This window comes from Ambystoma mexicanum, chromosome 9 (genome assembly GCF_040938575.1).
Source record: "Ambystoma mexicanum isolate Mex_15411 chromosome 9, UKY_AmexF1_1, whole genome shotgun sequence".
Lineage (NCBI taxonomy): Eukaryota > Metazoa > Chordata > Amphibia > Caudata > Ambystomatidae > Ambystoma > Ambystoma mexicanum.
The window spans coordinates 400,276,333-400,300,121 of record NC_090931.1 but is presented as its reverse complement, the minus strand read 5'-3'; the positions used below and the strand labels follow the sequence as shown (position 1 = coordinate 400,300,121).

Below are 23,789 nucleotides of genomic sequence, written 5' to 3'. Positions count from 1 at the left end.
GAAAGTCTGCCTCCTAAGGAGCAGAGGGGGGGTAGGAGAAACAAAAGACCCAAACAGACTCAGTTTGAGGAGGAGGTACAGATCTTCCAATTTGAGGGAGAGGGATCCTCAGAGGATCCTGAGAAAAGGATCTTCTCCTTCAGAGAGGGGGGAACTCCTCCCAAAGAAAAATGGGTCCCTAGGGATGCAAATCCAGACTGGGGAGATGTGGAGACTGAGCTACCGCCGCCCACCATCTCATCCCAGAACCAACAGCAAGAAAATCCCCGGGTTCAAACCCATACTGGGGACTGCCTCCAAAAAGGGGGGGGGCGGCCCAGAACTGGAACCAGGGGAACCCACAATGGCTCTGATCTCCAGTTGCCAACTTTTTCTTTCAGATTCCCAAGACTCTCCACAGAATTCTGCCCAAATCTCTTCGCTAGCGAGGTCTAAAACCAGAAAATTAGCCCACCAGTTGTCCAAAAATGTGCATTATCTGTGCCCCCTTGAGGAGAAGGAGGGAAGATATTATGCCCCGGTACAAGTACAGGGGCAGGGTTCAATCTCGGCACTGGTGGACACTGGATCTCAAGCTACCCTTCTGTCCAGAAGGGCCTTTGATGAACTGAATGCAGGAAGGGGAGAGAATTACCAAATTCCTCTCACCTCTCTTCCTGGACAACTGCAGAACTTTGACGGGAAGGAAATTCCCGTCGAGGGGACGGCAGACTTGGACATTAAGATCGGGCGACACAAGTTGAAACACCCGGTCATAGTTGTGACCCCGGAGGGCACCCCTTGTTTACTAGGGAATGACCTCCTGAGAAGGTTGTCACCCCTAATAGATTGTGTAAACAAGGTCCTCTGGACCCAGACTAGCCGACCAATAAAATTAAAACAGTGTGTCAACCATGTTAGTTTAAACGGCACCTGCCACATGGTTGAACAAAAATCTGACCAAGTAGAATTTCACTTCCAGAATAACCAAATTCCAGACGTGACAGTAATAGCAGTAGGACAACAGACTGGTGATGGGGGGTCCTCTCTATTTCTGAAAATCAACCTTCCTTCCAGTCTAAAGTGGTATTCCACGCTGGAAGGAAACACTTTGAAATTCTATACCAATCCACAATCTGAAACTCCCACTCCTATAGTCCAGAAAGAGGTGAAATCAGCTCAAAGCCTGGCTGATATTCAGCAAATTGGAGAGCAGTTGTTCATCCCTGTTCAGTTAAATGATGGGAAGGACTCTGTTCTCGCTCGAGTGTGTGTGAACAACGGTAAGAGCTTCGTCAGCGAAGCCATGTTTCGCCAACTCCCAAAAGATCCAGCCATTCCCCCCTTCAAACTGATAGACAAATGGGAAATGGACCTGGAAGCACCTAATTCCAAACATCTCCTGCCAAGCAGGTGTATGCTCAAAATCTCCATTGGCAACAAGAGCATAGTCCACAATTGTTGGGTCGTGCGAGACGTCCCTGCCGCCTTTTACTTAGGCAGTGACATTCTCAATCGCTTTGCCATTAGTTTGGACCTAATAAACTTCAAAGCTTGGTCCCGATTAGCGGATAATCCCATGGGCTTTGATGATCCAGAAAAGGCATTTAGGTCAGCTCAATTGCTACCGTATGCAGTTGAAATTCAGGTTAAAGAGGAAGTCACCATCCCAGAAAGGACCCGACAATTCTCCCTGGAAGTGAAAGTTAAAAGGGGACAAGAGTTGAAAAACCCTGATGCTTACATACATCTAAATGCTTCTCTCCAACAGCAAGGGTTGGGGGTAAACCCAACACCATTAGTCAACATAGAACATGACACCATTCTAATAGAGGTGGATAACAGCGACTTAAAGAGTATTACTCTAGCCGCAGGCACCATTATTGGAATGGCGGTTGATGACCGACATTTCTCCATTGATCTTGTAAATGAACTGTTAGGACCAATGCCCAAGGACTGTTTTGACAGTGACAGTGAGGACAATACAACACCAGACAGGATTTTTACCCGGCATGGGGGGAACTTCCTGGTGTACACTTCCTGCCCCTATGGTAAGGAAGATGTGACTTGTGACTTCAGGAGGGATGAGGTGATTTTCCAGGTCCATGAGGGCTGCCTTTCCCACCTGAAGCCTCCAGTCCAAATCAGCACTCTGACCAGGGACTTCTCCACCCAGCTGGAGGAGGCCGCTGAAATAGCCAAACCAGAAGTCTTTCCAGGCTTCAGGCAGATGGTGGAAGAGAGAGTCAACCTAGCTGATGCCTGTGTGACTCTGGAACAAAAGCAAAAGTTGAAACAAGTTTTCTTGGATTTCCAAGATCTCTTTGCGGTAGACTCATATGACTGTGGTCGGACTGACATCCACACAACAACAATCCCCACGGACCCTGGCATGACTCCTGTGTTTGTGAAGCAATATCGCTTGCCTCTCGCATCAATGGAGTCCCTTACTGAAATAATTAAGAACCTTGAGTCCCGGGGAATAATCCGTCCAGTCCACAGCACCTTCAATAATCCGGTGCTGGGGATATTGAAGCCAAACGGCCAGTGGAGACTCTGCGCCGACCTCAGGGAGCTCAACAAACGGGTCCATACTTCCCGATGGCCTCTGCCCTACATTGACCAAGGGCTGGCCCAGATCCAGGGGTCACAGGTATTCACTGCAATAGACCTGACCAATGGATACTGGACTGTGCCTGTCAGTAGGGAGGACCAATACAAGCTGGCTTTTACCTTTGGGGGCCAGCAGTACACATGGACCCGGACTCCCTTCGGATACCTCAACTCCGGCAATGAATTCAATATATTCCTACATAAGGCCATGCCCGACCTGGGTGCGAGGGGTAACCTGGCTTATGTAGATGATGTCCTCATCAAAAGTTCATCTGTGGAGGAACATATAGCGGAGATCCGTTATGTTCTGACACAGTTGAGGGCCGCCGGAGCAAAACTTTCCTTTCAGAAAGCACAGTGGTGTAAAACCTGTGTTAACTTCTTGGGGCATGAGATTACTCCTCAGGGTCTTTGTCCCCAGGAAAAGAAAGTGGAAGCACTTCAGAAACTGAAAGACCCCACAACTCTGCGGGAATTAAGGAGCCTCCTTGGACTGACTAATTACAGCAGAAAGTTCATTGAGGGCTACGCAGAGATCACCAGACCCCTGATTCATCTCCTGAAGGGGGGGTCAAGTGGGAATGGGGTCCAGAACAATCCGAGTCAGTAAAACAACTCAAAAGAAGCCTCTCACAAGCGCCTTGCCTAGCTTACCCTGTCAGAAACAAGGAGTTCTTCCTGGAGACGGGGTTCTCTAATACGTGCTTGACGGCAGTATTATACCAAAAGCATGACAAGGTCAATAAAGTAATCTCCTATGCGAGCAAAACTTTATCCTCTGTGGAGGAAAAATTCAACGATTGTGAGAAGGCACTCCTGGCAACGGTGTGGGCATTGAAGAATTACCGCCCGTTTATCCAGGGGGAACACATCATAGTGGAGACTCCACACCAGCCTCTGCAATATCTCCAAAGTGACAGAATCCGGGCCGGAAATGTGAGTAATTCCCGAATTACTTCCTGGATTCTGTCAATGCAAGGCTTTCCTGTGGAGGTCAGATATGGCCAAAACAAGAAGAGTCCACTCGCGCAAGGTCTGGCTGACTTGCATGATTGTGCCAGAGAAAACTGTCTCGAGGACGAAAGTCTAAAAATCAAGGACAACATGGAGGCATACCTTAATTCCCCACACAAAGTCTTTGAAGAGGACAAGTGTGCGGGAATGCCCACTGTCTATGTGGATGGATGCTCTTACCATGTTGACAACAACGGGGAGAAAGAACTGGTGGCTGGCGTAGGGAATGCATGGGTGAATGAGTCCCCAGAACCCTCCGCCGGATACAAAATTGGTCCCCGAAGTAGTCAGGTGGCAGAATTGATGGCTGTGCATCAGGCCATCCTCACTGCTGTCCAGCATCAACTCCACGAACTGGTCATAATCACAGATTCGGATTATGTACGGAACGGGTTCGTGGAGCACCTGGTTAATTGGAAAACCAGAGGCATGTTATGTGCTAACAACAAACCCTTGAAACATGGGAAGTTGATCCAAAACATTGATGATCTGGTCACATCGAATGGAATGACCATCTACTGGAAAAAGATCAAGGGTCATTCCAAAGTAGAGGGACCAGACAAAACTGGAAATGACTTAGCTGATCAGCTGGCCAAAACCGGGGCCATCCAAGGGGATCTAATTGAGATTGAGTCCCTGTTGGGGGAAATCCAGGTCACTGCCATCACTAGGTCCCAGACAAATGCTCACAACGACCTTTCAATTGCACAATGGAGTAAGGAGACCCCTGATGCTGATTTGATTACTGCTCAGAAGGGGGATCCAATAATTGGTAAATTTTACCAGCACCTTGAGGACCCTGAGAACTTTCCCCTGACGGATACCGATTACATTGGGAAAGAGGACCTAAGAGTGTTGATGAAATGTCCAAAAATGTTCCGGATCCAAGACAGTTTGTTGGTAAGGAAATCCAAAGCTGGCCACGACCAGTGGGTGGTTCCTACCTCATTCCGAAGCCTGATGTTAAGTCACGCCCATGATGCGGCCACCGCCGGTCATAGGGGGTTTCACACAACATTGGAAATCTTAAGAGAGGTTGCATACTGGCCACACATGGGCCAGGACCTCAACCAATACTTGAAGGGGTGTCTTGTGTGTGCACAATTTCAGCCGACATCCCTCACACACCGGGCGCCTTTACAAAAGAGGGGAATGACACTGCCATGGTCAGATTTACAAATCGACTTTGTAGGCCCTGTGATTCGCTCGGCTAGGGGGAATAAGTACATGTTGACTGTGACATGCTTGTTTACCAAGTGGGTGGAATGTCTCCCAGCCCCAAACTGCAAGGCAGAAACGGCAGCTGCCTTGATGATTAACCACATCTTTTCCCGTTTTGGTCTACCTCAAAGGATTGAGTCAGACAGAGGTAGCCACTTCACCAGTGAAGTAATGACAAAGATGTGGGAGATACTGGGGGTCAAAAGGAAGTTGCATATTGCTTATAGACCAGCTTCTTCTGGGGCAGTAGAGAGATATAACCGGACAATTGTGAGCATATTAAAGAAGTTTGTGGCAGATTCTGGGCCAAGTTGGGATATCCGATTACCTCTGGTCCTAATGGCTATCAGATCTACCCCTTCATCTGCAACCAAAATGTCACCATTTGAGTTGATGACTGGGCGCAAGATGGTGCTTCCGCAGCATTTGCTCTACAGGACCCAAGAGCAGACACTGATAAATGCCTCCACTACTCATGAGTATGTAGAGAATTTAAGGAAACACCTTCAACATGCTTTTGCTTATGCTCAGCGGAATCTAGAAAGATCGGCTGATAGCATGAAGACCCATTATGACCTGAAAACTTCCAGGAAGGAATATCAGGTGGGGGACCGGGTCTATCTATACAACTTCCAAAGAAACCAGGCCAAGCAGCGCAAATTTTTGCCTACATGGAAGGGACCCTTTGAGATCGTCGATAAGATCTCCCCTGTGGCCTACAAGATCCGCATCCCCAAAGGCGGTTCGGCAGAGGGGGAAGACAAGTGGGTCCACATAAACCAGTTGAAATGTTGCCATCCCAGGCACACTCTGCAACAACTGGAGGAATCCTCTGGAATCCTAGCGGGTACTGTCTCAGACTAATTCAGTTCCAATCATAAAACATACCACATCTAGTCTCTAAAAATACTGTGATTTGCATGAAACTGTCTCTTAGTTATACTGTTGTTTTTTCAAAATAAGAATGTAATGTTTCGTCATGATGAAATGCATATGCTGTCCCACCATCTCAACAGTGGTGGAAACACGTCTATGAGTAGGTATTGCCGCTCTTCCTTTGTCGTCCTAGGAGAAAGAAAACCTGAAGACGGGCCAAGGAGGACGATCCGGAGACCGGGAACGAAGATCCAATGGGCCCAGTGGACCGCCCAATATTCCCATCAGGACCGGCAAGGAGGACCGATCGATCAGTACCGGATGGAGAAGAAGATGATGAACTGTGCCATCTATTGGAAGAAGATGAGGAAACATCCCAGGTCTTGCGAGTCCCATTCGTGAAATAGAATGGCCATCGCAAGAGGGGGGCTTGTGGGATGTATTTACCCATGCATCCGGGCCCTACCTCAAAACTGTGCAGTACTGGCATTGAAAACATCATAATGGCCAGAGCTCCCCAGAAAATGCACAGGAAAATCCCATTTCGCCTATATTGTGAGTTCAAAGATGCAATGCTGATTGCCAAAAGCAAACCCATACTGTTGGGAATTCATTTTTCTTGAATGTCAAATATGGCAAAATCATGGGCACAGAATTACTTTACTTCAGAAATACACCAATGCCATGTCCTGAACATGGACAATATACTCCATATAATATCACTTGCTGAAATGAATTAACCTAAAAAAATCCCAAGGATGGATGCAGTAACCACAAAATCCCGATGGTGGCGCTAGCGGTCTAAACTCTGACAGGAGAGCTGTTTTGCAAGATTGTCTGAATGCAAAGAAAAGGGGTCTTATTTCATCAAAGGTTCAAAGGGGTTGCCTGTCTTGGGAACTCTTGACACTTCAGAACTCAACACAAGAAGCCAGGAAATAACAAGGTTCTGTTAATTAAATGCAAAGTGGCCCCCTGGCCTCCTGATGTGAGCTTGCCAGACACCACACAAAGGACCCTTTCCTCTGAAAAGAATATGTTAATTCTGGATGTTTGCTGTCAACAAAGATCTGCCAGCCAGCAGAGATCTGTGACTGACCCACCCAAGTCTTGGAGGCGGACTTCAACACTCTGAGGACTGAATTGAAAGTAAAATATATATTTTACAAAAACACTGATAACTCTTTGTAATCAAATGACAGAAATGTATAACTTTGAGAGCTTTAATTTAAAAAATGTACCTTTAATTCAAGCCTAAACTCGAATTTGTGTGATGTTCTGGGGCAAAACCCCATTGTTTATTAATATTACAGACTCCCTGTTTCAGCTAGACAAACGAAAATGCATTGGTATGTGGGTAGATATGTGAGGAACAGTTGTATAAAATTTAATGAAGATCCAATGTTGTTTAGCACATGAAAAAGTGCTAGAAGTTGCCATTTCTGAATGCAAGCTCTTAGAAACAGCAGATTTGGACAGAGACATGGCTAAATTCAGCCACACCATGTATATGTAATTTCAAACAACTGTGTAACTCTGAAATATGTCTTTTATTATCAAATATAGAATGTGTGCAATCTGACAGAGGAGTGTCCTATCTGCAAGCCATAAAATGACATCCCTCTGACTCACAGTTCATTCCCCAATCAAATAAGAAATGGAAGTTTGACCAATTAGAAGCTGAGAGAGAGGTAGGGTCAGTGATGCTAGAGCACACCCACATTCTAAACACATAAAAGCAGACAGACAGGACAGATAGGGACCTTCCAAATCCATCTGCAGCGGGACGCTCTGCCGGAAAAATCCATACTTACCTCCATCAACCTCCAGAGAGCCAAACTAGAGACTTCAATCTATCCAGAACTAGAGACCAGACCAGAGGGAGAAAGCAGTGCTGTACCCAGAGAGAAAGCAGTGCTGTGCCCAGAGAGAGACCCGAGCCCAGTCCAAAACCCTGACCAGATCCATGGCGAGGCCCATTTCACTCAAGAATATAGTGTGAGTACCTAGAAAACTGTGCAGAACCAATCTCTTAGTTAAAATAATATAATTCAATCTATTTGATCTAAGTAGAACTGCCTCCTAACTGTCACCTGTCATTTGTAAAGCTGCACTTGTCTTTTTGAACTTTAAAATTTCAAATCTGAAAAACGACCTTCATAAAATCGCTCATATCTCCGCAACCGTTTGTGCTAGAGACTTGCAATAACTTTTATTTGAAAGCTTAGAATCGTGGCTTTCCTACGAACCTAGAACCGCATTCCTACCCCTTATAGTTTTACCGCAATCGCGGAACACGCATTCGCGAATTTTACCGCGATTTGCAAATTTCTTCACATGTAAAAACTGCTGCTGCTTGCCTTCCATTTGCCAGAAATTCGTTTAACCTGCTAACTATCCCTGCCCATTGCTAGTGTGAGCCTGGACTAATATTAACTAGATACCACTCACCCTGAACCTCTGAAAGGGAATTAAAAAGCATTTCCAGCATATTTCTCATCCATTGCTAGCACATATCAAAGCATTTGGGCCTGTGTTTTCAAAACTCCTATCTGTGTTTTAAACTTCTGTTGTCTAAGCTTGGGGGGGATTGAACTGATTACATTGATTGCATTTCTGAGAACTGTGTGCTTTCCTCCCATTCCCTTGCATTGCATAAAGAGGGGGGGAGTGAATAGCCAGAGAAAAGTGATTACATTGTTTTGCTGAAATCATATCAAGTTGTTTTCTATACTGCATTTCATTCATTCAACCTTGCATTTCCTTGAACCCTATAAAGCATTCTCTACCACATTATACTTCTGTACCTATTTACCAGTGTGCTACCTTATCCATTTCATCTCAACTCCTTAGTAATTATAAAGAAGTGTGCTAGTGCCAGATTCTCTGTTGTTAATCTGTATCATCTCAGATTAAGTGTGATATTCAATTATTAATTTATTATAAAGTGTCATATATATATCTATTGTTTAAATTATCAAATAAACCCTTTTAACTTGCAAAACAGAACTACTTCTTGGCTCAGTGGGGTCAGGGGGATTCCAAGAGAGGGGTGTTATATAGGGGTAGTCATCCAGAACGCATGAACTGGACCTAAAGATATATCAATAAGGGTTTTCATTCAGTATTATAGACTAGGCGTTGACTTAGCTGTAGTGTTGAATTGAATCCTCTTACAAAGTCAATTCTATTGAAGTAATAAACATATGCATCTCCCACTGCAGAGAAATCAATGAAACTGTGTGAGCCATGTTCGCCATTTGGCTCGAAAGAATTACTAGTAAAGAGTGCAACGATTTTTAATGGGATAGCACTGTAACAACCGAAGGGACTAATGTCCCTTAAGAAATCAAGAGGTTTTTTTTTAATATATATTTGTTTTCTTCAAAGAAAAAACAACCATTTTGTACCTAAGTGCAGTAGAAATTAAATGCAAGTTGCACAAATTCGAACTATGACTAGGAAAGAAACTCTAGGCATAGGTAATATGTAAAAATAAAATTTCAAAACACTGTATAGAAGGATTTTGAACAGTCAACTATTGCCACTTCTTTAACTAATGCAACAGATGTAATTTGGAAAGGAAAACAGAGGTTATTCGAGATTGTTATGTTAATTTACATATCATTTAAACAGCACAAAACAACCACCAAAGTGGTCTCACAGATCTTAGATGCATGTTAAATAAGAAAAGTGCTGCGTCTCAACAGAAAGACACTTTACCATGATGTAAAGGATTCTGAGCTTACCCGAGAGTGGTGGTAATAAATAAAGTACACCACTCCTGGAAAGCTGTGGTTTACGGCATAGCAGCATCCTTGCCAAACACTTCATTTGTTAGTGTGTAGCGGGGACATTATTCTAAAGCAGAACACCCTTTCTGCATTAGCCTAAAGAGGCGTTCATTAACGGTACCTTGGAAGGTGCCGTTAAACTTCACGGCACACTTTTTCCCTTTATAAATATAGCATTTCTTAGAGTGCAGCACCACTTTTCTAGTTTTATGAAAGTTTACGAAAACGTTCTTAAATTAGAAAAGTGTCAGTCTTTTAAGAAATGCTTACAATGCAACTGGAGCTCATGTTTACCATGCAAAGAGAGCAGCGTTTTCTGCTGGAAAGGACAATAGCTCTGCTATTTCAGCCCACCTCAGAATGATGGTGCTGAAAACTGGAGGAGAGGATGTCAGCTTTCCACGCTATATTTAGCACAAGCTCAGAATTAGGCCCTTAAACTACAAACCACAGCTATGCTTTAGAAAAATTGTAATAGAGTTCAAAGCTACTGCTTTCAAATGATGCATTTGCAAAGAACTCTCTATTTGCGAGCACCCCAAATAACATTGATGTCTAGTTTTTGTGTTTATTACATTCTGAAATTTGATTTGAGATCTTTGGGAAATAGTATGCTTGAAAATGTTTTTTTTTTTAATAAGCCACCATTACACTCCAGTGATTCAATAAAAAAATAAAAAAAAATGTATAGTTGAAAAAGAATCAACTTTCCAATACAATATGATTAACAATAGTGAAAGCAACTGTAACGCGCAAATCCTGGATATATAAGTCTATTCAATCCAAATATCCTATGGAAGAATATTGATAATCGAATCTGTTCTTAAGGTACAAGAAATAAAGTCTTTATAAAGTTCAATAACATATACAAAATCCACTGGTGTTGAATAGCATCAGCCGACACGGGTTTTCACCCTCAGAGTACAAAATTAGACTTTACAAAAGTATTTTAACTAACAAACAGCAATAATTAAGCGGGATATAAAAATAATAATAGCAAGTAAATTAGAAAGGGCGCTCACTAGCAAACAATCAAACAGCAAAACAGCACTTGTCACAAGCATTTTCCACAAATGAGCGTGCCCTCCATTAATATGGGGCTTCTGGGGGAAGTGCGCGGAGCCAAGATGCTTTACGCAATAATGCTTCAAATATGGCAATATTCCTAAAGAATAAAGGAGAACAATGTCCGATTAGGATATTTAAAGGCAGTTTTTTAAGGAAAATATTCCACGAACATTTCAGGGTGATATATTCACAAATGTTGTGTCCTACCAAGTTGTTTTCTTTTGAGGAGCACTGTAGCCGGGACAGCCAAAAATCACTTGTCACAAGCACTTTCCACAAATGCGCGTGCACAAATGCATGCACCCTCTGTTAATATGGGGATTCTGGCGGAAGTGGGCGCAGCCAAGATGTTTTACACAATAATGCTTCAAATATGGCAATGTACCTAAAGGATAATGGAGAACACTGTCCAATTAGAATATTTAAAAGCAGTTTTCAATGAAAATAATCCACGAACGATGAAGGGTGATATATTCACAAAAGTTGTGCTGTACCAAGTCGTTTTCTTTCAAAGAGCACTGTCGCCAGGACAGCAAGGGACAGCAAAACAGCACTTGTCACAAGCACTTCCCACAAATGCGGGAGCAAATTGCCATGCCCTCCGTTAATATGAGGATTCTGGGGGAAGTGGGCAGAGCCAAGATGTTTTACACAGTAATTCTTCATATATGGCAATATATAAAGTCGTTTTCTTTCGAAGAGCACTGTAGCCACGATGGCCAAGGACAGCAAAACAGCACTTGTTAGAAGCACTTCCCACAAAACTTCCCACTTCACACTTCCCTCAAAACCACACAAAAAACACGAAATAACATTATGAAATAACAAAATGAAATAATTAAATATATTTTACTAAAATATATATCATATCTTTGGAACCCCTTTGTGTACCATTGGTGCACATAATCCAACTACACTAAGCTAAGGCATAACTGTGACAACAAAGAAGATATTAAGGTCTTGATTAAAAAAAAAAAAAACGTTTTTTCAATGGTTTGCACCCTAAAAGTAGTAGATCTGATGAAAAGAAAATAACAGGGAGAACTGACAAATGCACCCCAGTATTGCAAGTCAGTAGCCATTGCCGGAAAACATAGATGTGGGACGCAGGGCTGTTCTTTTACTCCACTATTTCACTTGCTGTTGATAAACAGCCATGTCTACTGATTTTTCATCTTTTGGAAACAGGGCATATTTCATCAATTTTACAGGAGTCATATTTAAACCAAGGCAATGAGTATTGTCTTGACTTCTATCCACAATGGTGCTTTGGGAATGACATGCATCTAAGTATATCAAAACATATCCCGAGCCATGCCTTTGCTTCTTCTATGAAGTTTCATTTAATTGGCTTGGAGGACAGCTCAGGGACAACGTGTTTGTCTTGAAAGCAAAACAATTCCTCACAACACAGGTTTGATTCCGAGATTCGCACTTAGAAACTGATCTCCAGTATTAATTGCATTATAAAAGAACAATTATAATTATGTTTCATCAATACATTTTCACCCAGTTTTCTCAATTTAGGTTGATAACATTTTTTTTAATTTTGATAGGGTGTAGGCTCATTCCAAGTAGTACTTGGTATTCTTTTACTTTGCAGTTCAGGCAGACACATCTCTCAATCTCATTGCTCCTCAGTTACATTCAAGAAGCATTCAAACATCTGGCCACTTTTGGCATATCAAATTCAAAAATGGTTTGTATTTGCCAAAATCTGAAAAACCTTGCACTGCGAGGAAGAAAATGTGGCATTGAATGTATATTTTCTCTATGTAGTTTCAAACAATCTAAATGCATGATGTCCATGCACAGAATTGTCTAGAGTTCTGAAGGCAAATTAAGGCCAACCTGTACAAAGGGGTGGGTTTTGTTTTACCTCACATACTTGTGAACTATTCCCAAACATGTTACTTTGACTAACACCGACTTACTCTAGGCTCGGAATTTGTATATCAGGTTTAAGGCAGTGCTACACATTGTAAATTCCTAGTGAACCGAGTATTCCCTGCAGGTAAAATACAAGAATAGGGTCAGAGTAATTTCTTTGTTAATTGGGCCCAAGATATTTGTTTATGCTTGTTGAAGAAGTTGCATATGCCATATCACACTCTGACTCTTTCAAGTTCACCCGTCTGCACGCACATAATGAGAAATTGTTAGCTTGGGGTGCTGAGTAGTCTCTCCAAGTGGAAGGCAATAGTTGGTCAGATTAATTTATTTTTGACTCGTGCCCAATGTTGTAATTTACACTTATTTTATTTTGACATTGATAGCAGCGCACCAAAGCCTCAGGCATCATGGCGCTAGTTACTGTTAGGGAGAATTTTCATTTTGGTACTAAAATCCTCCCACTTTAGAGACCCCTGGCTCTTTTGCTGGATTTAGGACTTTTTCATTTTATCTCCTGGGTGAGTGGGTCCCTTTTCTCACTCTCTCATGTGTTTTTAACTGATTTGGATTTTGTGTTTTCACTGTTTCTGGAGTCTGACAAACTCCATAGGCATCTGCTTTTGTATATGGTGACACACAACACCTTCAGTGCAGTGCCACTGAGAAATACTTTAGATTTCCCTTAAGGTTTAAATACCTTTTCTTGGGTGAACTACATTTCCCAAGAATGGTAAAGTGAAATTTACTTTACTTGCCTTTTTTCTTTGTGGGTCCAGCACACACCATCTTATGTGGAGTGCTAAGGGTTTCTTAGAAGTCCCTTATCCTACATTCTCATGTAACATGTTTATGTTACCGTCACTACTTTAAATGGCTAGTGGCAGTGGTTTACTAGTTCCTACCATTGTGCTTTTCTACAGCAGGCTAAACCCTCAGCTGCAGTACAGCACCCATGGGTGCCTGTCTTCTTTTTTCACCATTTTCTGTTTGTGTGGTCTTTCTTGGTTTTTAATCTGTGAGTTGAGACAGGTTTGAGCCCTTTGTTTGTTCTGACTTTGACTGACTTCCACCCTGAAGCCCATCCATGGCTCCAGTGTGTCTGGAAGGACAGGATGTGAGGGAGGGTCCCAGAACTCCCCTGTCCTTTGTCTCTAGGAATGCCTGAATGCAACTAGTCCTGATTGCCAGCTGGCTGGAGGACAGGCAGCCTGCTATGTGATTGACAGCCTAGGTTCCACTGGGAGAAACACCCAATGAAGAAACCGTGAAAGAAGCTTGCTTCAACCTCCTGGACCTTTGAATTGCCCGGTGAAGCCCTTCTGCGGTGCTGATCTTCTTTTCCAGCTCAACAGAGAAGCTCCGGACAGAACGACTTCTACCCTTGGGTTAGTGGGACCAACTAAGCCTGAGACAAACTTCAGTGGACCACCATCCCCGACTTGTTTTGCCTCTCCATTGCTGCGGGAGCCCAATGCCAGGGGTGGAGTATACATAGTCGAGTGCATTGTCTGCAATGGAACAAATCTGTCTAGCAACTCCAAGAGCCTCCAAAGGACCCTCCAGAAACAGGACCTCCAGATCCAAAGTCCCCTCACCAGAGTGCAGGACCAAGAGTGTGAAGGAAGTCCAACCGCTGTCCGTTGTTCCACATCAGTGCTGTTTGATAAGTGCTGAAACCGCAAAGTGCCTTTGAACCAAAAAGAGCCCTTTGCTGCTGACGACCGCCTGAGTACTGTAGTGGGAGCCCTGCAGATGTCCTCCCTCTTGTCCCCACAACTCAAACTCAGGAACCAGGGTCTGCATCGCTATAGCAAGACAGAATCCAGCATTCTTCTAACCAGAGTTACTGTGTACACTGGGGTACTTACCTTATTGCCTTTAGCCATGTTTTTCTTACCTGGGAATTGCATTGCCTTAACTTTTCCGAGTTGAGTTCAACTCCCTTCTCACAGGCTTAACAGCGTGTCACCTTACAGTGATTTTCTGAAACTCTCTAACTTTGTGCAAGACTTTTATCCAAGAAGTGCATCAGATCCATAGACTTTTCCGAATGATTTTGGCTGTCCTGGCCTCCTAAAGGCACTCTTCTAAATCCATTGCGGTTGATACTGTTTGTGCCTCAAAGCTGGCAGCTTGTTGTATACTGGTACTGCTGGGAAAAGCATATCTGGACTTCATTGGAGGATTCAGCTGTCCTCACAGTTGCTGAGAAATTGTTCTAACCTTTTTACTTCCCTAACCCTTCCTTTCTGCAACTCAGAGTCTACAAAAGTGTATTGGTGTGATATATAAATTCAAATACTATCCTTGTTTTTGAAGTCACCTCGGGTGTTGGAGTAGTGTATGAAGCATATCCAAAGATGATCCCTAAGCTTTATTTGACTCTGAAAAGTTATATTAAAATGTATTTGAATTGTTACAACGAATTGCCTTTTTAAAGAATGCTTAATTAAAACTGATGTTAAATTAATAAATAACTATTTATAACTGAAAACTTGACTGTAAGTGTTACTTGGTTACTTGTATTTACACATTTCAATTGTACAGCTCTACAGCTCACATTTACCCCTCTTGAGATAGGCCTGGCAGTTCAGTCACAATACCAACATTTGTAGTACAGACCTATACCAAAAGGTGGGTTTCCTAATAACAAGCAGCTAAGTCATGTGTAGTCTCACACAGTGTAACTGCACCAATTCTTACCTAAGAGTTACAGTAAGTGCGATAGACATTCATCACATCAAGAGCATGCCTAAGGTTACAGTAAGCAGGTAATTTGTGACAAGCACAGTCAGGCAGAGCCACGCCTCATGTTGCGGGGGGGCAGCAGCAGGTATGCATGAATGCCACTGTCAAATCAAGTAGGTACATTAACTGGCAAAAGCTGGGCCTTGTGTTCAAGGGCCCACCTCAGGTGTAGATGAGCAAAGATATCAAGCACAATCTGAGGGTTGTAGACAGATCAGATACATGGGCTGCAGGTCAAGTCAGGGGCAATGAAGGCGTAATGGGCAGGCTGGAAGGTTCAGAATACAAATAGGGGCATGCAATGTGAGTATACAATACAAGGCGATATTGACAGTAGTAAGCTATTGAGCAGTGAACATAAAGGAGTATAGGTGCCACTATGAAGGTGGTAGGCTCGTAAGTAGAAATCTTAGCCGAGGTTAGGTCTGGATTGAGCAGTATGGCTTAGCAAAGGTCAAGTGGCCAGGTGTAGGATTGCCTTTCACAGTAGTTTTGCAATTGGGTGATTTCAGGCCATGAATGGGGACAATCGGCATATCATACAGAGAGGGATGAGCAGCATTACAAAGTGATGCAGTTCTTTGAAGCCCAATTCGCTTGCTGGCGGTTTCATAGGCGGGATAATAGGAGACTCAGAGGACATTTAACATAGATTAAAAGTGATAGAATGGCTGCATGCCGCAGATGTCGGATAGCAATTTACCCACACAAGAGTGTCGCATTAGAGTATGGACAGTTTGAGGAGTCAAGGGTCAGGAAATGTATAGAGGCACATGTAGTGGATAGAACTAGTGCATGGATACACTGCAGTACAAGTGGGAGACTTGGTGTAGGCAGGAAGGTCTTGTCAGAAGACTCCTATTATCCCGTGGCTTCATAGGCGGGATAATAGGAGACTCCGAGGACATTTAACATAGATTAGAATTGATAGAATGGCTGCATGCCGCAGATGTCGGATAGCGAATTACCCACACAAGAGTGTTGCATTAGAGTATGGACAGTTTCAGGAGGCAAGGGTCAGGAAATGTATAAAGGCACATGTAGTGGATAGACCTAGTGCATGGATACACTGCAGTACAAGTGGGAGACTTGGTGTAGGCAGGTAGGAAGGTCTTGCCGGAATACATTGGGGGGTCATTACGAGGTTGGAGGTAGCCATGGAGCTGTTAGCACCATGGCTACCCCCTTACTGCATTCCGGCTCCGGGTTCCCAAAATAGGGACTTACTGGGTCATTCCAACCTTGGAGGACCCGGTAAGTCCCCATTCCGGGAACCATTCCCCATTCCCATTCGAGCCCTCATAGGGCTCAGTGGTAATGGAATGGAGCTAATAACGGTACCGCAATTTGCGGTACCGTTATTAGCTCCGAAGTCCCTTAACGGGTCCCTTCCATAACGCCTGGTAAAACCAGGTGTTAAGGGAGGGACCCACTAAGGGACCTCGGAATAGGGTGGTAAGGGATTACCGGCACCGGTGTCCTTACCGGTTCCGGTAATCCCTTACCACCTACCTCGTATTGAACCCCATTGATTATGCTATATCACAGTCTGATTCTTTCAAGCTCACTCATCTTCTCCACAGACATAATAAGAAATTGATAGCTCAGATGATCCCACACTCCTAACAGAAGCCAGACTGTCCTTCCTCTGGTGGAAGGTTTTACTGTGTGAATTCAGGACTCGCTCCTTTGGTTTCTCTCACTACTAAGCAAGTACGTGCCTCTTCATGCTCTGTGAAGGGTTCACTGAATTCTACCCCTTCTCCTGCTCTTTCCAGTTTTGTGGGGTGCATATACTTTGAAGGGTAAACTGAACTGTGTGATATTTTAGGGCAATCTCTTTATCAAAGGGCAACAGAGTTGTTCAGTGGCTAAAGGTAAGAGACAATGCAGAAGCTCAACCTGTTGGCTAGAGACGGATGATTAAGTATTCCTGCCAGCACATTCCCTGAAGCGTATTTTATCCAGGACAGGCGAATATATGATTAACAAGCACAAATGGGAGACCACATTGAAAAGCAGATTTCACAAAGTCATGGGGTTACCTTAAAAAGCCATGGAGTTAGAATCATAACTTGGTCCTAGCAGCAGCATGCGAAACAGCTATCAGTACTCAGGCTGGCGTTAATGTATCCTTGTTTTTTGCTGATGTAGTCCGAGAGTCTAAATATAAGAAAACCTACAACTCAGCTATTAAATGAACAAATGATGAATCAACGTATGAGATAAATACTAGTTTCTTCTTTCTCTGTGTCACAGGGCAGAACCAGTTCTCTCCCGTATTCAAGAGGATTATAAGCGGGTCATTCTTCCTTCCATCGACAACATTAATCAGGACACTTTTCAAGTGCAGCGTTATGAGAATTCGGCGCACGGTTACACCTGGGAATTGTGGTGCATGTACATTAGCCCGCCCAAGGACTGGTGGGATGCAGGCGACCCATCACTACCAATCAGGTGAGTGACTCCATATTAATAAGCACCTCTTTTGATAGCCTAAACCCAACTACCATTCAATTGGAAGTCATCGGCACGTCATTCTGCTGATAACTGTATTTACATTGTAACAAGGATGGCACAGCTATCAGTCTGTCATCTGCACCATTCATGCTGCGGTACTGGGCAGGGGTGTTGGTAGGTCTGGAAAAGACCCGGGCTAAGCTGATGTCGGAGCTGTTGGGACTGGGGGCTAGCTGGCCTTTTGGCTGTAGCTCCTGAGATTTTATCCGGCGATACAACCAAAAGATCAGGGGCTATAGCCCCCGTAGCCCCCCCCTAGCAACGCCCCTGGTACTGGGTCTTGAATAGTGCGACGCCTGCCATGTCCATGCCCTCTTCGTGCTTTGGGACCTTCAAGCGATGGGTGGGGTTGGAATGATTGGAGTAAGACGTTAGTACGAGTAGAGTATGCTGCTGCTGTGTGCAGATCAGACCAAACTAGGCGCTATGCATGGGTAGACATCTTGTTATTCTTGGGGGCATGTTGTCAGGTGAGACTTATCATGGCCACACACTTGGATGGGTATGGTTGGTATGAGCGTGAGTTTCCATGGTTACCAAGTCTGGTCCATGCTTTCACGTCATGTGCTATAATGTTGCCAGAAAGGGTGTTTGGCATTGCTTATGTTGGTGTTATGGTAGTGTGATATGATATTGGTTAGGGTGCAAAGGTTTAGGGTTAGTTGTTAGTTAGTATTGGCTTTGGCTGATGTGATGTCACAAGCTGTTTTTCTTGTATCTATTACATTGATTGGCTGCTGGTGCACTTATTTTTTCCAGGGGTAGACCAGGGCATAGTACCTGCTGTGCAGTTACTGTTTACTGCTGTCTGATCTAAAATGCTGCTACTGTTTCTACACCGTATTGGTTAACACACGTGTGGCTTGTTATCAACTGTGTTCCAGCTGTGGGGCGAAAAGAGAGCATCGATAAACAGTACCACTTCTACAAATGATCACTTGCTTCAAAGGCTTACCTAGCTGTTTGAGAATGGAGAACAGGAGGTGCAAGAATACAAAGTGTAACTACTTTTAAATGTAGCTTGGTCCTTAATTGTTCTCATTTAACATGAAATGTGGATGGCCCAGGTCAGGGTTTATGCTGGATTTGATACCTCGAAATAAATGCAAATGAGAGGGCTGTCCGAAATCTATGGGCCTCATTACGACCCAGGCGGTAAGTTACCGCCTGGGTCGTACCCTTACCACCATGGCGTAAACTACGTTTATGCCATGGTGGTTGGCGGATTTACCGCCCCATTCCAAGGTGAGTGGGGCGGTAAATCCCCATTTCCCATTTTACCCTTCCCCATTCCCATTTTTGCCCCATAGGGCATAATGGGAATGGGGAAAGGCGCTAATTACGCCACTGTAAATTACGGTGGCGTAATTAGCACCAAGGTCCCTTTGCAAAAAGCAGGCGTTAAAATCACCATTCCGCAAAGGGACCTTGGAATCAGGCGTTAAGGGTCGGTGGCGTTTACGGCGCCGTAAACCCCTTAACGCCTGGGTCCTAATGAGGGCCTATGAGTACCTTTGGCGACATCACACATTCCTACGCTGGCGTCGGGTTCTCATATCCATGAAGTGTTCCCACACAGGTCCTTGCACACTGCATTGGTGTGGAAACTCCTCATGTTACTTGGTGCAGGCATTCCTATTCCACCGGAATTTGCTCATTTCTGCATATTTTGCAGTGCAGAAATTAACCACATTCGGTTCAAATCAAGGGGGAACGACAGTGGCTATCATGGTATATAGTGTGTGAAATCACCACCACAGACGTCTCGAAGTGCCTAAGATTTTCCCAAAAGAGGCGTACTGTGCTCCAGCCAGATATTTCTAGACCAGAGGGTTTGAAGAAGGGCACAAGGGGAAGGAGTAGACAGAAAAAGAAAGAATACAACAACTAAAGATCACAAAGGGTAAGACACACTACTATGGTAACAATGGGAGGGCTTGTGATTGTGGAAACTTGCAGGAGTGAAACTCCAGTAACCACTGAACAGGAAGAATAATGTGGAAGTTCCAAGATGCATGTTGATAAAGAGAGTTTACTTGAGGGCAGTAGTCAATTTTCAATTGCAGTGCATGGCTTGGTGACGGATTTCAGATGTGCACAAATGACCTCTTGAAGAGTTCATACTTATGTTGTCTCAGAAGTCAACAATGTCTCTGTAAAAGCAAAGGAAACGTGCATAGTAATTATGGGACTCCAAAACCAGAGCCCTAAGAGTGGCCCAGTACGCAATGGACCCTTCAACAGACGAAAAGGAAGGGAAACATGGAGTAACACATGTTAAATAAGGTACACATTATAGAAAGGACTACAATCCTGTGCACCCCCCTTGTATAACATGTATTATGGCATCAAATTGTGCTGGTCTTGTAGTGGGTGCATTAAGTTGAATAGAGAATGCCTAAAGGAAGTGTATGGTTGTGAGGTCAACATGCTATGATGCTCAGGCTAGTCCGAAGAGTGGGAAATTGAGTCGCCATCAGAGGAATCCAGACCTCAGTCTGCATGAGAATCGAAAAGGGCATATAGCGAAGAAGAAATTGTAAAGCCAGAAAATTATTTGTACAAGTAAGAAAGAGAATGAGGAGTAGACATGGAGTTTGTGATAGTATACATGCAAGCAGAGTCAATGCAGATTGATTCAGGAATAGCACTGGTCAGAGAATTGCAAATACTTAATGCTTTGGCAAATGAGGGCATAGACATGCGGGCAGTTTCTAGTACTCACAGGGAAGTACTAAAATGTGTGAGTAAATGCATGATGGACTTGAACCACAGTCCAGCGTACTCTGAAAGTTTGGAGGCTTCATTGTCTGTTTGTTCTTACCTTAGCCTGACAGATGCCAGAGAGAGAAGTCTGAGATTCCCCAGTCACCTGTCATAATGGACTGTGTGCAAGGCTTTGGGCATCATGCTCCTTCATGCACAGTCGCAATCACCCGAGAAGGGTAAAATGTGAGTGGGGCATGGCGCAGAAACCCAGAAACCCAGGGGAAATTTTCACCACACACATGCTACAATTCACTGATCCATTAAGGATCGGATGCATGGAGAGAAACAATTGCCTTGTGGACGTGCCATCTGTCAGGCCCTTTGCTGCTGTTTGATATCCCCAACTAAAATTAAGGTATGTGGGACGAAGATGATACACTATGAAAATCTCCTACTTACACACTCTAGCTGCTTATGATTGCTGCTGTCTAGTTGCACTTACCTATTTAGACATAACTGGTGTACAGAAAGTACAATATGAGCCCCAGGACCAACACAGGCTCATAAGTGTCAATGATACTTACATTAACATAACAAAGAAGTCAATGCTGTTATTGTTTATATTTTATGTTACTATTTTTAAGGTGTTGATTGTTGGGCATTCATAAGTGTTTTCTCGGGGCTTAATGAGAAGGTATTGAACACTTTGCTAGTTTTTATGATTGAGGATTCTGCTCTTCATTGTCTTCTTTATCTTCTCATTGTTAGGTTCACCCCAACAATAAATGTACATGTCCTGGTACTAGTTTCGAGCAGTATAATGGCAAAACTACTAATGTTGGAAACAAATGATACATTGATCAAATTGAAAACGTATCTACATTTTAGCATGCAAGGTGTTATCTAATGTGTAATTAATCTAAACGAGCAGAGGCTGCATTCGGAATATATATTGACATGTTAGTATGGCTAATTCCAATTTGAATTAATGAGCCATTTGTTACATTTTGTCAATTTTTATTACTTTTTATTTCTTTACTTTTCCTTAAAAGCATGAAATACTAAACATTTCGAAAGACTAAGATATTTCTTGTGAACTTGTATATTGATTGTTATAATAGGAAAAACATATTCAGCAAGTCTTCTCCTGGTATATCAAACACTAGTGCTTTACCAAAGAGTAGTAGAACCAAAACCATACCTCAAGAAAAAATGAGTGGGATCTTCCTTCTCCCACCTAGCTGCAAAAACCTGGAACAACATCTCGAAAGAAATAAGAAACACCAAAAACCACCTCCAATTCAGAAAAATACTAACAACCTGGCTCTTCAACACTGCAGATTCAAATTGAAACAATTAAACAATCAGAACAGGAAGCACAAATAACAGGTTGACAGAAATCAGGATGACACAGACAACACCCAGAAGCAACTAAGGGAAAGTCTGAGAATAACAAGAGAGACGACACTAGGTGAATAGGACACTAGCGACTACCCCATGAGAACAGAACTAGCACCCCTACCTAACTCCATCCCACGACCTCATCCCACCCAAGAATGCTTCCAAGTGCCTTACTTAGATAGAATTGGAATGCTAGCAAACTGCCACTTGGACTGAGCTATGGACGTTGGCATGCGCAGAGCCCGGACAGAGTTGCGAATGATGATAGATGTCGCACCTAGATGTAGCTGCAAGTGTTGGCATGTACCTGGCTTGGTTGAGGGGGTTGTGAGCGATAGACTACGTAAACAGCTGTGCAGGATTATGAATGCCGACCATTACTACATCTAGATAGAGTAGCTGTTGTTAAACGGAGCTGCGTCTGGACTGCATTGAGAATGCTCTCGAGGCCAGATTTGGATGGAATCGCGAATACAGGCTAGCCGCACACATAGACTGATTCCTAAAGGTGGGCAGGGGCCAAATCTGGGCACAATTGTGAATATTGGCGAGTGTCATTTATGGAAGGGATAGTGAATATCGGCTGGTGCCAGAGCTATATAGACATGCAGTGATGTTCACGCACCACACCTAGAAAGAATGTAGAAATGCAGCACATAGATTCTGGATAGCGAGGCCAATAACCAATCCACTAACAATTTAACCCCTCTGCCTACACCTCACAAACTCTAACCAAACACATCCACAACCCTATAACACAACAAACTGCACAAAATTCACTGCACTGCAAAAACAAAACAAGCCTCACATAGACTTGCACAGCAGCACATGATGTCTACCGACCGGAAAACACCCCAAGACCAGTGAATGGTGTTAACCATGTTGAGGCTGCCAACAGCACATCACTGCTCTCTTGCACTTTTCCTGCTTTCTCCCACTAACTAACACCCCCTTCCCTTTTCAGAAGCGCCAGAGCGCCAGGGGACCACTCCAGTGGTGATAGTGTGTGGTACAAATATCCTTTAACATTAACAGTAGTATGTGTCTCTACCCGATTTAAACCTCTCAGAGTAAAATGCAATTTTAGTCACTTCTACTGTGCATGGTTAATGAATGCCATTCTGGGATGTGAAGTTCTGAACAGTAGTTCCATCTTTACTGATACAAAGATAATACCTCAAATATCACAATGCTTTGAGAAGTGATTGAACACAAAAATGTACTTGTCTATTTTCATCTAGCTACTTGGAGGTAATTGACCTCAAAACACCAGAAGAAAAGGTGATGTAAAAACATTCTATTAGTGTGAGATTGAAGACATAGAATTCACAGAAAAGGGGCAGTTTTACTAAGCCACTATATTTTATCGACGGTGCTACATTGCAATGTCAAGGGTGAAGAGAGGATATCCTAGAGACACATACACCCAGCAAAAACATCCTACTCCAGGAGCATTGCCTTCTGATGCCAGTAGAGCAGGATATGACTCGTACCTGTCATCTTATTAAGCATTATACACTGGAGAGGTCACGATCGGGGGATGGTAACCCTCTCACAATTGATTGCACAAGGTGAAGCTGAGGGCTACAGTTGGGTAAAGATTGTTATCCTAATTGATCATGCCCCATCCTAGCGTTGTTAATGGTGTAAGCCCAGGGAGCTATGAACTAAAAGGTAATGAAAGGATTTTAGGCTGCTGCTCGAGTCAGAATGTTTGGAATGAGTAAAAGAAAATACAAATTTGCAGAATGACGCAGTTAGAGTCATAGAAAATGCCAAAAAACATTAGCACATATCACTGCTGAGAAAGAGTCTACATTGGCTACTTGTGGAAGCAAGAATAGAATTTAAAATCAATACCATGACCCATAAGTGTCTGTTCGTAAATGCTCCCAAATATTTAAAAGAGCGCATTGCCACCCGAACTCCACTAGGACTACTAGATCGAAAAAC

The 23,789-nt window shown here is 43.4% G+C and overlaps 1 protein-coding gene across 1 annotated transcript in view; it reads left to right on the top strand.

Moving 5' to 3' along the window:
• Positions 1-23,789, top strand: part of GALNT17 (polypeptide N-acetylgalactosaminyltransferase 17) — a 2,143,439-nt gene that overhangs the window by 1,042,989 nt on the left and 1,076,661 nt on the right. The window contains exon 5 of the mRNA XM_069614885.1: positions 17,466-17,663. Coding sequence (XP_069470986.1) covers positions 17,466-17,663 — 198 coding nt within the window. The remainder of the gene's footprint in view (positions 1-17,465; positions 17,664-23,789) is intronic.